This window comes from Chaetodon trifascialis, chromosome 13 (genome assembly GCF_039877785.1).
Source record: "Chaetodon trifascialis isolate fChaTrf1 chromosome 13, fChaTrf1.hap1, whole genome shotgun sequence".
Classification (NCBI taxonomy): Eukaryota; Metazoa; Chordata; class Actinopteri; order Chaetodontiformes; family Chaetodontidae; genus Chaetodon; species Chaetodon trifascialis.
Genome location: NC_092068.1, coordinates 22,640,028 through 22,653,088, shown reverse-complemented (window position 1 = coordinate 22,653,088; position 13,061 = coordinate 22,640,028). Strand labels below are relative to the sequence as shown.

At 46.5% G+C, this 13,061-nt stretch overlaps 1 protein-coding gene across 1 annotated transcript in view; it reads left to right on the top strand.

Moving 5' to 3' along the window:
• Positions 1-13,061, top strand: part of LOC139341182 (homeobox protein Meis1) — a 79,813-nt gene that overhangs the window by 15,148 nt on the left and 51,604 nt on the right. Inside the window, exon 7 of the mRNA XM_070977559.1 lies at positions 243-354. Coding sequence (XP_070833660.1) covers positions 243-354 — 112 coding nt within the window. The remainder of the gene's footprint in view (positions 1-242; positions 355-13,061) is intronic.

Sequence of the window (13,061 nt, the reverse complement as noted above, 5' to 3'; positions counted from 1 at the left end):
AGCCCCAATAATTCTCATTCCATGAGATTGTTGCAGGGCTTCACACACACACACACACAGACAGACACACACACACACTGCGTGACTGGGCTGAGAGTTTGTGTTTTTGTGTATGTGTTAAGACTATGCACGCTTAAAAAAATCCCAATTGCACATAAAATCAACACGACTGATGATGGAAGTAAATAAAAGCTGACATCAATTAACCAGCCGATCGCTGTCTGTCTCCCTCTGTACGACAGACGTCCTGGAACAGAGATCACGATGACACGGCGTCCACGCGCTCCGGAGGAACGCCGGGGCCGTCCAGCGGCGGACACACATCGCACAGCGGCGACAACAGCAGCGAACAGGGTAAGAGTTTCTTTGTCTGCGTCTTTTTCTGATCGGTCAGGTGGAGGAGAAGAGGCAGGATGCAGACTGAGGATCTGTGACATCATATCATTGACATCGAGCTCATGGTAGAAGCTTTATGATGTGTCCAGGTGAGGTTTGACAGGCTGATTCAGGCTGTTTGAAGAGGTGGTTAAGTTACTGCAACAGCTCACAGAGAGGTCAGAGGTCGCGGCCGGCTGTATGAGAGCACTTCTGGACCTGGTTTGCGTTCGCTGCCTTGCTCAGAGGAGCTTTGGCAGAGCAGACATGGTGCACCAGATGGCTCGTACCCGAGTCTGGAGAGTGGTTTCCGTCTTCCTGGTTCCAGGGAATTATTTGTCTCGTGCGTCGATCCTTTAGCGTGCAGCGTTCTTTACATCTGAGCATGTTTGGTTGTTTGTGTGCTGCTGCTCTCCTCACATCCCAAACTGCACAGTTCATGTTGAACGCTCCGTCTGACGTGGCTCTTCTCACTTTTCTATCATCTCTGATTACTCTGAGGATTCATTTTTTTTTGCTGTCACACCAACCTCTTAAGTATTGTTTGAAGGATGTCATGCAGCTGTTTGAGGAAATTCAGATAAAACCATTACACGTTCCCCAGCAGATATCATTTAAATACATAGCTAACAACAAGGGACATGTTTGAGAGGTTTTTCTGACTTTAATGATTAGTCATACTCCTATCAAGAAGTAAAGGCTTTGAAGCGTGCAGTCGTTACTACAGTCTATGCACTTGAACTCAGACTAAACCTCTCTGGTAGGAATTGGTAACAAACATGTGCAAAATATAAAATGTGCATAGAATTTAATTACGATTCACTTGATTTATTTTCATTCATATTATGGTTAGTCTCAAATTTAAAGGGTCTGACACAGTCTATCCACTGTAACTGTGCTGGGGCTGGATGTGTGTGCCTTCTAAGAATATGTGTGTGTGTGTGAGGGAGAGAGAGGAAGAGAGAGGCAGCAGTGGGAGAATAGGGTGGTGGTGGTGGTGGTGGTGGTGGTGGGGCGGCGTTGCAAACAAACTGTAGGCAAAAAAGCAACTTCATATATTATTGAAGGCGATGTCAAGGCGAGCAGTTTGCAGGGTTGCCAGTGCCAGGAGGCAGAGCCTGGGTGGGAGCAGAGAGCGCCGCCATGCCTTCCACTCCAGTGAGCAGCCATTTATATAGTCAACACACACACTCTCTGTCTCTCTTTGTCTCTCTGTCTGTCTCACACTCTGTCTCATCCTCTCTCTTTCTCTGTCTCTCACACACACACACACACACGCAGACTGTTTGTCTTTCCTTCTCACTTGTCATTAATGCTCTGCAGAGGAGCCGAGGGACAGAGGTGAGACACGAGTGGGGATAAAAATAAAAGATGGACGGATGACGTGGAAGAGGAACAGACTGATAAAAAAAGAGAGAAATTACAATGAAACGGGAAGACAAAGCAATTGTGTCTGTGTGTGTGTTTGTGTGTGTGTGCAAGCCTCTACCTCTGATGACTAATGGTCTGGGGCAGCCAGACAACATCTGATTGGTCGCTCTAATGAGCGTGCTCTGTGTCGAGTTTGGGCTCCTGCTTCTGCGACCTTTGCCCTTTATTGACCAAACTGACACTTCATTTTTCACATCTTTCCAATTATAGGTCCACTCCTTATGCCGGCCCGCCTCCTCTCACTCTCTGTCTCTCTTCCTCATCATCATCATCATCATCATCTCTCTCACTCCTCACACTCCTCCCCCTCCACTCTCCCCGGCTATTGTAGGTTTTTGTTTGTTGTTGAAGTTCATTAGAGGGTAAAATGTGGGGTAGTGTGTGTATACATGTGCATGTTTTGCATATGTACTGTGTGTGTGTGTGTGTGTGTGTGTGTGTGTGTCAGCTCAATGAATGAGGTGCTTTGAAGTGATACAGGAGAGTTTGGAGCTAAACATGCTTGTATGTAGGTATCAGGGTATCTGCGGTTTGCTAAATTGGATAAACTGTGAGTAGTAAAAAAAAACAAACTAAAATTAGTTTATTTCAGCCATGTTTTATTTCAGTTTCATTACCACAAGAGTCCAATTTCTACATATGTTATTGTTAAAATGTAAAACACTCTTTTATCTTTAAACACAGATGATTTATTACCACTTTATTGATTTCCTCTTGTCATCATTTCGCTTTACAGTTGCACAACTTTCTAGGTTTATATTCCAAAATGTGGCAGAATGGAGGCTTTTATAGCAGCATGTTAACAGCCAGGGTTTTAAAAAGAGCCTTTAAAAAAATCACATGGGTATAAAGTTCACGTCCACATACTTTTGTCCCTGTGCTGTATTTTCCTTAATTTAGGCTCGCAGGTAGCATTAAACAGCTCTTTCAGCATCTTTCAGATCTGCCTGATTTCTGCGTATTTGTGTGTGCGATAGCTTTATTTGTGTGGTTTTGATGTGGGACACACACACACACACACACACACACACACACACCGAGTGCAGAGCATGAGGACGCAGTGACAGCAGTAAATACCGGAGGACATCTTGGACGGGTTTCAGGTTTATATGGGTTAGGAGCTATCACTGCCACGTCATACTGGCTCTGGCAAATTGTGTGTCAGTCACTCGGTAATCCCGGTAAGCTGGTTATTTATCTGTTTGGCACTTTGCTCGCTCTCTCCCCGACAGTTTCACCCCACTGTCTCTCCTCCCTCTTTCTCTCTCTTTCATCTTTGCATCCTCCCTCTCTTCTCCGGTTTTCCCTTGTCTCCCACCTACTCTCGCGTCTCCCTCTTTCATTTTGCTCTCAGTCGGTTTCTCTCTCCTTGTGAACCCCCGTGCTTTTCTCTCTCTCCTCCCCATTTTTTCTTCCATGCCTCCCACTCACTCTAAAACACCTTTGTTTATCCTTCTTCTTTTCCCTTTCTCTCACCTCTCTTTGTTCCCTTTGCGCTCTTTCTCCCCCATCTTTCTCTCTTGCGTTTTTCGACATCTGTTTCTTCCTTTGTTTTCATTTTGTCATCTTTTTCCCTCATCTTTCCTTCTCGTGCTTTTTTGCTCTTCCTCTCTCTTCATCCATCTTTCACTCTCCTTCTCTGTCTTGTTTATCTTCCACATTCATTTCATTTTTTCTCTTCCACCTCATCTTTATTTCTCAGGCTCACTTCCTTCCTTCCTTCCTCCTCTTCCTGCACTCTTTCTTTCTCCTTCCTTATTTCCTCCTCCTGTTCCTTCATGTTTCATTCTTGTATCTCCCCCCACCTCTTCCTCTCTTCTACCTTTTACAGATTGCTTTCTCACTGACCTTTCCCTCTCTGTCTCTCTCTTCCACTTTCTTCATTTTCCTCCTCTCTGCCGGCAGAGCTGCACAGCTAATGGCCATCTTTCTCTCCTTTACTCATTCTCTCCTTCTTTATCAAATCCATCCTTCAACACACCCCCTTTACTCCTCCTCAGTCTATCAAGCGACCCTCTAACCCTCTTTCTACCCTTCATCTTACCCTCAGTATCTCTCTAATTCCTCCCTGTTTGTCTCTCCATCTTTTGCCCCCTTCTCCCCTCCATCCTCCCCCTCCAGCAGAGCGAAACAGCTCAGAGGAAGGATGCTGGATGGTCGAGGGCCTTTAACTAGTGAACTCCAGTCTCCTCTCTCAGCCTTTTTTTCTGAGGCTATTCCTGAGACAAACACATGCTCCGCTCTGCCCTCTCCTCTGAACGGTTCACTGCCCACTGGTATAAAAATCTCCATCTCTACCCGGAAACGCAGCGTTCGCTCTCTCAAATCCAAGAGCTGCAGGAATGGTGAGGAGGACTTTGTATTACGTAAGATCAGAGGTCTCCAGGCGCATGCCGCTGGATTAACATCAGGAGAAGATGCTCTTGTGCAATGCAGAGCAATCAATAATGTGATTTTTTCAAAATGAGATATTTGACAATAACTCTCGGGCCTTTTGTTCATCAGCAGGTGTTTGGCTGTGATTTGACTGTGATCTGGATGTGAGCAATTAAAAAAAAAAAAAAACATACTTGTTTCATTTTTTGCATGTGGTGACAATGCTCACACGCTGAGTTCTTAGTTATGGGTGTTTATGCTCTGACCACAATGCTGGTGGTATTTTTTAGCACCGAATTCCATTGGCAGCCCAAAAAAAATGGAGGGAGGATCACATTTGCTTCACACATGTCATTATAATCAGTCCTGGGTGTCTCCTCTCTCACTAAAAGAGCAGACAAAGAAGAAAGCCTCTTATTTTTCTCCTCCCTTTCTCTGGGACGTCTTTGTAAACATCCACAAGCTTCGACAGGGAGAGTCGGAGAGCGGCCCTGCACTTAATTAGTCCCACTCTATTAGCCCAGCTGTTTGCTAGCTAGTTCCTACCAACAGGCCCCTTTGTTTAATACCCAGAAGCCCTCTGGAGAAACCTCATTGTAGCTGTTGTTGCCTTGGATCATGCTTTTCTGTGAAGAGTAATGCTCGAAGGGGAGAGGAAAAGCCAACAGATCATATATGCTTGCGAGGGGGGGGGGGGGGTCCCTCACGGACATGAGCGGGCCCTCTCTTTTTCTCCCAGTATAAAGTACTCCTCTTTGCCTGTGTGAATTTGTAAGGACACCCCTTGGCTTCTCCAAGGGCCTGGCGTGCGAGGGAAACAGAATAACATTCAGGCACTGAATCGGGCAGCTGCAGAGATGTGGATGCGAGTCGAGCAGAGGAGCGGAGCAGAGTGTTTGCTCTGTTTTTGAAAGCTACAGGGTTTCCCTCTCCGCTTGTCAGAAACATCCAGGGAGTGAGGCGATGACTGGCGATATTAGATATGTATCACCAATTACCCAGACCGTTTGTAAAGAGTACAGTGTGGCGCGCCAAGGCAAATAGCTCCCTGTAAGGCTGTGTGTTAGTGTCTGCATACATTTCTAGTGTCTGAGTAGTGGCCTGAGAGTTCTGCTTGTTGGTCTGATATCTAGCTCTGGTTTTATCCTTTGTGTGGTGTAGCTGGAGGAATGCTCAACATGAAATTTATGCTGATATTTGCTGTTTGACTGACCTAAACTGTGTGTGAACACATGTCTGAGTCCAATGTGTGTAGATCATAGTCGAATATGGTTTCATGTCTGCCGCGCATGAGGTCCTGTTGGACTTGAACTAATTGCTCCAGTCTGTACAATGAAATTCCTGCATATTTATTGTACTTGATGATTAGAGCGAATTCATCTTTGATGTAGGAGTGAATGACAGAATGAATAGAGGCCTGTAACATATGAAAGGAATCAAATAAGCTCAGGAATGTACTGTAAAGTATCATTTAAATGAAAGGACCCATGGTGCTCTAATGGCTGAAGACCCGGTCTGATCAGTTGCTGGTTTGAATTCCAGCTGGGGTCATTTGGGTGGAGGATGTGGCAGTTGCCTCCCCCCCTTCGGGATGTGGCTCTAAAAACATTTGGAGAGTCTGCTCCGGTCCATTCGCTCTGAATCGCTGTGCATAACCTCTACTGGCTGTGAATCCCCATCGATCAGGCCGGAATATTCCTGATGTCGTCATCCATCCATTCACCCTCCGACCTCTGGGCCCTCCAACAAGGTCAGGCCACAGAGGGGCTGTTGCTTTCTGTCTCCTCATTGGCCGGGCTCCAGGGCCGGGGCGAGCAAACGGGGACATGGACAGGGGTGCCAGGCAATCAGCAGCCAGATTCAGCCCAACCAATCACTCGGCTTCACGTGGCCCCCTCAAAGTCACCGATTAATTGGTCCGATTGTCCAGCAGACTGGAAGAGAGGACTGTGAGTGTGTGTGTGTGTGTGTGTGTGTGTGTGTGTGTGTGTGTGTGTGTGTGTGTGTGTGTGTGTGTGTGTGTGTGTGTGTGTGTGTGTATCCCCCCTCTGAATGTTTTTTCTCCCAGTAGCCTTTAGCTGCTCTTGAACAATGAGTTAAAGACTTATTATTAAGAGACTTAGATGCACTTTAATGGGTATGTTCTGTAGACACAATGAAACGTGTTTTGCTTGCATTGGCACGCATTCAATGACAATTTTAAGTGAAATTTGACAGCTTTCAAAATTCTTACTTCAACACAGCTGTGCCGTAATGTTGAATTTGTGAAAAGCACTAATTTGTGCACATATCAAAACTTGAAGTGTTAATTATTTAAATCTGCAAGTGGAAATGTGGAAAGAGAAACTTGGTTTTGTGTACAGGTTGTCTAGACGTCGTCTAGACTTCGCCAAGGAAGATCCTCGGCCCAGTAATTGTCTTACTGGTGTCCAGCTCTCCTGGTAATCTGTTTAAATGTGAGGCTTTGTGGGTAGATAAAAGGTATGTGGCTCCCTTGAATAGTCTGCAGTCTATATTACTGGAGGTGTGTGTGTAAGTACAGTAGCTGGCAGACACAAACATGAAGCTCTCTTTGATTTCCTCAGAGCCTGAACACGGGGAAGAAGAGAGAGGACGAAGACGAAAGTGAAAGAAAAAGACATAAAGAGACAGCAAAACGAGAGCGGGGGGAGATAAGGAGGAAGGAAGGGAATCTGAGAGCAAGTGCTGAAAAAACATTGCGATGCTGACTGGAGCAGTGCGTCTGTGTGTGTGAAAATCCTGTAGTGACTGAGCAACAGTGAGCAGTTATCCCCGATGAGTGTGTTAAGTGCTGCTGAGTGTTGTTTTGGAGCCTATTGAGGCGTGTGCACCGCTGCTAGAAAACAGCGGTATCGTCTCCGCCGGTTGGGAGGTGAAGGAGCTGTGGCCGGGCCACCTGAAGCTCGCTACGCGTCCCTCAGCGGGTTAAACTAACGTGCGCGTAAGCATGCGTCCGTGCTGGAACTGCTTAACATCAGCTGGGTCACAGGAGCATAAGCATGACGTCTAGTTCACATGCTGTTTATAGAAATCAATATTTGAAGGCATAAAGGGTAATTGCGTCTCAAAACACCTTGAGAAAACATCCCACGACAACTCGGTGCTGCCGGTAGGAATGTTTATTCAGCCTCAGCTGGGTTTACAGCATCTCAAACATTATTATCTGCGGTTACCTGGGAAAAGAGATGTTTGGCCTCTTAGCGTCCAATCACGACCTGCCTCTCTCAGATTCGCTGAGGGCTTTACGACCTCGCTCTATCGCGGCAGCAGACGCGTCAACCAGCGTGTAGCAGCTCGCCTCGCAGAAAATGATAGCCCTCAATGACTTTTTATGGCCTCGCAGGCAATGAGCAAACTCGGAGTGGCCTGAGTTTGCCCCTCTTGAAAAAGAGGAAATTGTATCAGGTTCCCACAGCGAGGGGCCAGTTTGCTTTTAGGATTATGGCCGGTGTCACCAGGCCGCTGGGGTCGTGTGGAAGAAAGAGTCAGAAATGCGAGTAAACAAAGTGACTTCCTCCACCCTCTCCGACCACCTCCTCTCCTCTCCTCTCACACGAGGCGTTCAGGTTCACTTCTGTAGCTTGTGTTTTATTGGCTCGAGCGAACGTCTCGTCTGTGAGAATGTAATAGTCATAAACCTTTTTGATAAGGTGTCAGAGGTTATTTGACTGTTTGACTGTGGGATTTATGTGCCGTTTGTTGCTCGGTGTGTGTACACATCATCATGAGAGCCTCATATTTCTGCACATTGTCACGTCTTTATTTCCTCTCGCGGGCTCGGCCTCTTCTGCCCTCGCTGCGTCCCCGTTTTTTACTTTCTGTAATGACTTTCAGAGGAATGCCGCGCACATTTCGAAGGTGAATAAATGTTTCCCCCTGCCTCTCTGTTCCTTCAAATCCCCCTGCATTCATTCACTCAGCCTCTCTCCGTCCGTTGGTTACATGTGGGCATGTTTGCATGACCGAAGAAATGCAAAGTGCAGCCCAGGCCATTACAATATGCCTTGTGCACAATTTACATGAAATACATATTCATTCATGACATGCAAGCACATGAAATAGCTTCTCTCTCTCTTCCCTCCTTCTTATGCCTTCACTCAGTCACCGTGCTCGCTCAGGAAGTCCTTCAAATGGAAACACTGGTGTCATTAATGTCTCTTATTTCTTACATAATTGCCTGTATTGTCCTTTGTCTGCCTTATTTTGCTCATAAACGCACTTGGATTACAGCTTGTAGTTTGCTGCCGCTCCAAGAAAGAGTACAGCAGCCTTTCATTTGAAAAAAAAGAAGAGGTTCTACTTCATTTGCTTCGGCGAGGGAGAGCGAGCGGGAGGGAAATGTATCTTTAGCTCCCATGTTATAATTGTGGCACGCTAATGATGTAGACACATTCTCACTGTCTGTTTACAGGAAGCGCTCTTCTTTAATTTGCGACTGGCGTGAATGCCAGATGCCTATATCTAATTACTGGTGTTTGCTAAAAGATACTATTTACACACACTTTTTGCCTTGCAGAGGTCTCCTGTGTGTCAGGGTGGGGAGATTATGACAAGAAAAGTTAAATGTGTAAACGTGGTAAAGACTAGTTTGTTTTGATTTTTTTTCAGTTTTATCTGCAAAATTTGTTTCTGTCTGTGTGCGGGAAGTGAAAATTAGGAGAAGACTTCTTTTCCGCGCATGATTTGTACATTTAAACACGAGGACTCTCACGAGTGCCTCTAAATCCAAGATCTTGTTTGAGAAGTGTCAACTGAGGACTCCATTCGGGTTTATTTCTGTATGAAGCACCATAATTTGCACCATTGTCGTGTAATCATGTCCTGAAAGAAGATGCCACTTTTGTCAAATTACTGGATATCCTCCTTTTGGAGGAGAATTCTTCAGCTTTGATTTGCAAACGTAAACAAGCTGAGAAGTGGCACTGCGCTCGTCATCCGGATGAAAAGCGTAAGAAGTTCGCTCGTGGACTCGTTTCTGCGCCTGTTGTGTTGGAGGGTCGTGTGTTCTTGGCGTGGGAAAGCGCAGAGGGGCGGCAAATTTGGAATATGTCACCAGTTTGCGCTCCTTATTTCGTTTGTTTTCAGTTCGGCTCCAAATTGCCTGGAATCACACGCACACACATACACACACACACACACATACACACACACACACACACACACACACACACACACACACACACAAGCTCAGTGCCCCGCTTCTTCATCATGGCCTGAACAGGTTCATAGGGAATCTCAGCAACTCATCACTGATGTGTCACAACGCATTACATCTGGCCGATAAAACAACCTTAAACTCTCTCTCCTCATTCTGTCGTTCCATGTCTCTCACTGCTGACTGTGCCTCCCTCCCTCCCTCCCTCCTTTTCCTCCCTTTCCTCCCTTGAAGAGGAGCTGAGCTCAGGGCCCAGGAGGCCTCTGATCAGATAGATGTTAACTTCCTGATAGCAGGCTGCAGAATTCAGACCTCTGACAGTGGATAACAGGAGTGACCAGATGAGCTTTCCTACTGCATGGGAAAAAGCTGCAATTAATACTTTAATCAAAGTATTTTCTTCAGATGGATGTGAAGGACTGTAGTTTGGCCATTCGCTTGCATGGAGGGAGAATGAGAGGAAAGAGGAGGAATGGAGGAGGGAGGGGGAGAGCAAAGAGACAGGGTATTAGCACTTTGTTCAGTGGAGAAGCATTGTTTGGCCCCTTGGCACACACAAGAACACACACACAAATAAGCAACTGACACACACACACACACACACATGCACAGAGCACCAACGTTTATTTAAGCTTTTGATAAAGAGATTAGCCCCATCATCCTACGCTCTTAAGCTAGCCGAGGGGGTCCGTGTTCAGGAAATCCTGGCTTTCCTGACACATGGGCTTATAGGGAGACCTGGCTCAAGCAACACTTATATGATATTAATACAATTCCTAATGGTCAGATTAGCGTGATTTGCTCTTAGAATTGAGGCCAGTCTGGTATTTCAGGGGAGGGTTTGAAGGAGGTAAAGGGGGACGAGGCAGAGGGAGGTGGACAGAAAGTTAGTCAGAGAGAGGAAGAGACTGAAACAGAACAAGGAGGCGGAGTAGCTGTGCCAGCTGGGCTGTTTTTCCTTTATTATTAGCCCTATCACAGTGGTTGGAGTCCAGCTTAAAGCTACAAACAGCGAAGCGCTAATTTTAGCCTCCAAAGAGGATAAGGATAAATAGCTTGCTGCCAGTTTGCCATATGGTCCCCTGCTGATTATATTGTGTCAGGAATATTTTCACCCCCCAACCCCCCCTCAACCCCGACACACAAACAGATGCACATATACACCCAAACACACTCACATGTCTGTTGTTTCAGCGCTTATTTCTTTATTTGTTTAAGCGGGAGGTGGATTTATCTCAACACGTGGACACGATGGAGGGGTTCGTTCGTAAAAGGCGACATGATCAGGCCTGTGAAGGTGCTTCACTGAACCCTAAAAAGTCACAGGATTTGTTTCATTCTGTGCAGTTAATCTATTTGTAAGAAAAGGAAGATGTGTCACACTGAAACAGTCATTTTCAGACAGGAAGTTGCTGTTGTGGCAGTGGCGGTCTCTTTATCCACTATAGCTTCCAGCTGCAAGGTAACACTTGGCCCCCTCTGTAATCTCCTGCAACTTGGTTTATATTCCCACTTGTAAATGCGAGCCCTGTAGAAGAATAAAAATGAGTCTGTCTTTCTCCCTCTCCATCAACACACATGCATATGTTTCACATGTAAATGTAACACACACTCACACAGCCACTCTCCATTATTCTCTCACTCTCTCACTCTCTCTCCCTCAAATTGAAATAATTCAATTTATGGACACAGTTCCAGACCTCCCTGGCTAAGACCATTATGCATGGAGCCCCCCCCCTTCTAACAAAAGAACGGGAGAATTTACCAGCCGGCTCTCCAAACGACACCCACACAAAGCCAATTTCATGCCAGGAAAACACCAGCAGAAGCGCCATTTTTGGTCAAAACCAGCATCCCTGTGGATTTTTTTCTTATCTTTGAATATGGGTCGACGCTACTTTCACTTTTGTTGGGGGTTATTTTACAGCCCTGATATGACACGTGCAGCTCCCTTTGCTGCTGACGTCTGCACAGGTGTTCACTCATTTGAAAGTGAAAGTGGGAATGGCATCAGACCTTTTGCACCCGCAGCCGTTTCCCGTATGGCTCAGTGACAGATTTGATCCCCTGTTCAAATACTCTGTCTCAGTCGAGGTGATAATGAGTTAAAGGAGTAAAGATGTGAAATATCACATTTGAGGTGACCGGGCGTCTTCTGAGCCTGTAACCTGTGACGCAGGAGGCTGAAGGCAAAAGGTGGATTTAATGTGTGTCAACTGGGCCAAAGCTTGACCCCAGGCTGACCCAGACCAAACACGCTGCCCCCTGAGGCCCACCACCCCCCGGTCCTTTTGACATGGATACCTGCTATAGGGATTTTACTGAGAGATAAAGACCTCAGCTAAGAGTTTAGAGAGAGAGAAAGAGGAAAGAGAGGGCCAGATAACAAATACCTGCAGGTAAACACAAGAGCAGCAGGGTGGGCTGGAGGGCAGCACCGCCGTTTACTTTGTGTGTTTGCAGAGCAACAAGAGGCACGCCACTTGCAGCGCACACACACACACTCATGAACACACTCATTTGGATGTAACCTGATCGGCTGTTCTCGCTCCGAGCCAGTGAAACTCAAAGAGATGAGCAGCGACCGGGGGCTGAGATTCTCACTGGCGATAACCTTTGGAGTGAAGGCCTGAATGGCGATGTTAAACACACACACGCACGCACGCACACACACACACACACACACACACACACACACACACACACACACACACACACACACACACACACACACACTGCATATAGATATCGTACACATCGGCTCCTATAGGCAGTCCCAGGTCTTTGTTCCACTGAGATCCTCTTTAGTGGCAGAGAGGTCATACTTTTACAGGAAGTCACCCCCCAGAGAGGTCTGCCTCCTTCAGGAAGTGACTTGGTGGGACCCTGTGGCGAGAGCGCCGGTGTCCACAGGGGGCATATCACCCCCGTCCACATGGGCTCACGCGCCACAGGAAGTAGACCTGCTGTAAACCCACTCACTTCCTCTTCCTCTGCCTATGTCCCGAAAGCCTTATCAGAGCTGTATGGGGAAGCTGATAGGACTACAAATCCCCCGCATCCCCACAACACCACATCCTGTGTCTATCAAGGACACATTGACACGGACAAGGAAGTAAAGACGCAGCATTAGTTCGGAGGGAGAATCTCTGGGGTTAATTTAACACTTGAGCCTGTGAAACAGAGTTTTAGTGATATCAGAAGCGTGGATAGAGTCTGTAAGAAGCATCCTACAATCAACACGCCACACACTTGATCTCCACAACAGCCGGGTCCCTGTTTATCATTAAAAAACAGCTAAACCCTAAAATGTTAATGCAACAAGCAAAAGCATTTAAAGGTAGTAGGTTGTTGGTCCGATAATGACTTATCCTGTTTTCCGAACCACCCCTTCAGTAACCTGAGCGTGTGGGTGCAGAGCGTATTTCACTCCTTCGCAGTCCTAAAACCGTCTGTTATTCCAAAAAAACTCACTGGAAGCTAATGCGCTATTATTAGCCACTGCCACCGCAGGGTTAGCGTGCCTGTATTATCTAACTACATACTGCAGTTTGGCTGGCGCTGATAGGTTAGCATGAGTGGGAAAATCCTCGTGTATTAAAAGTGTTTATCAGGGCTTTTGTCATTCAGTCAGACAACATGCGGGAAAATGCATACGCAGGCGAGAGCTGCACACACTCGCTCTGAAAAATAAACCTGGAAA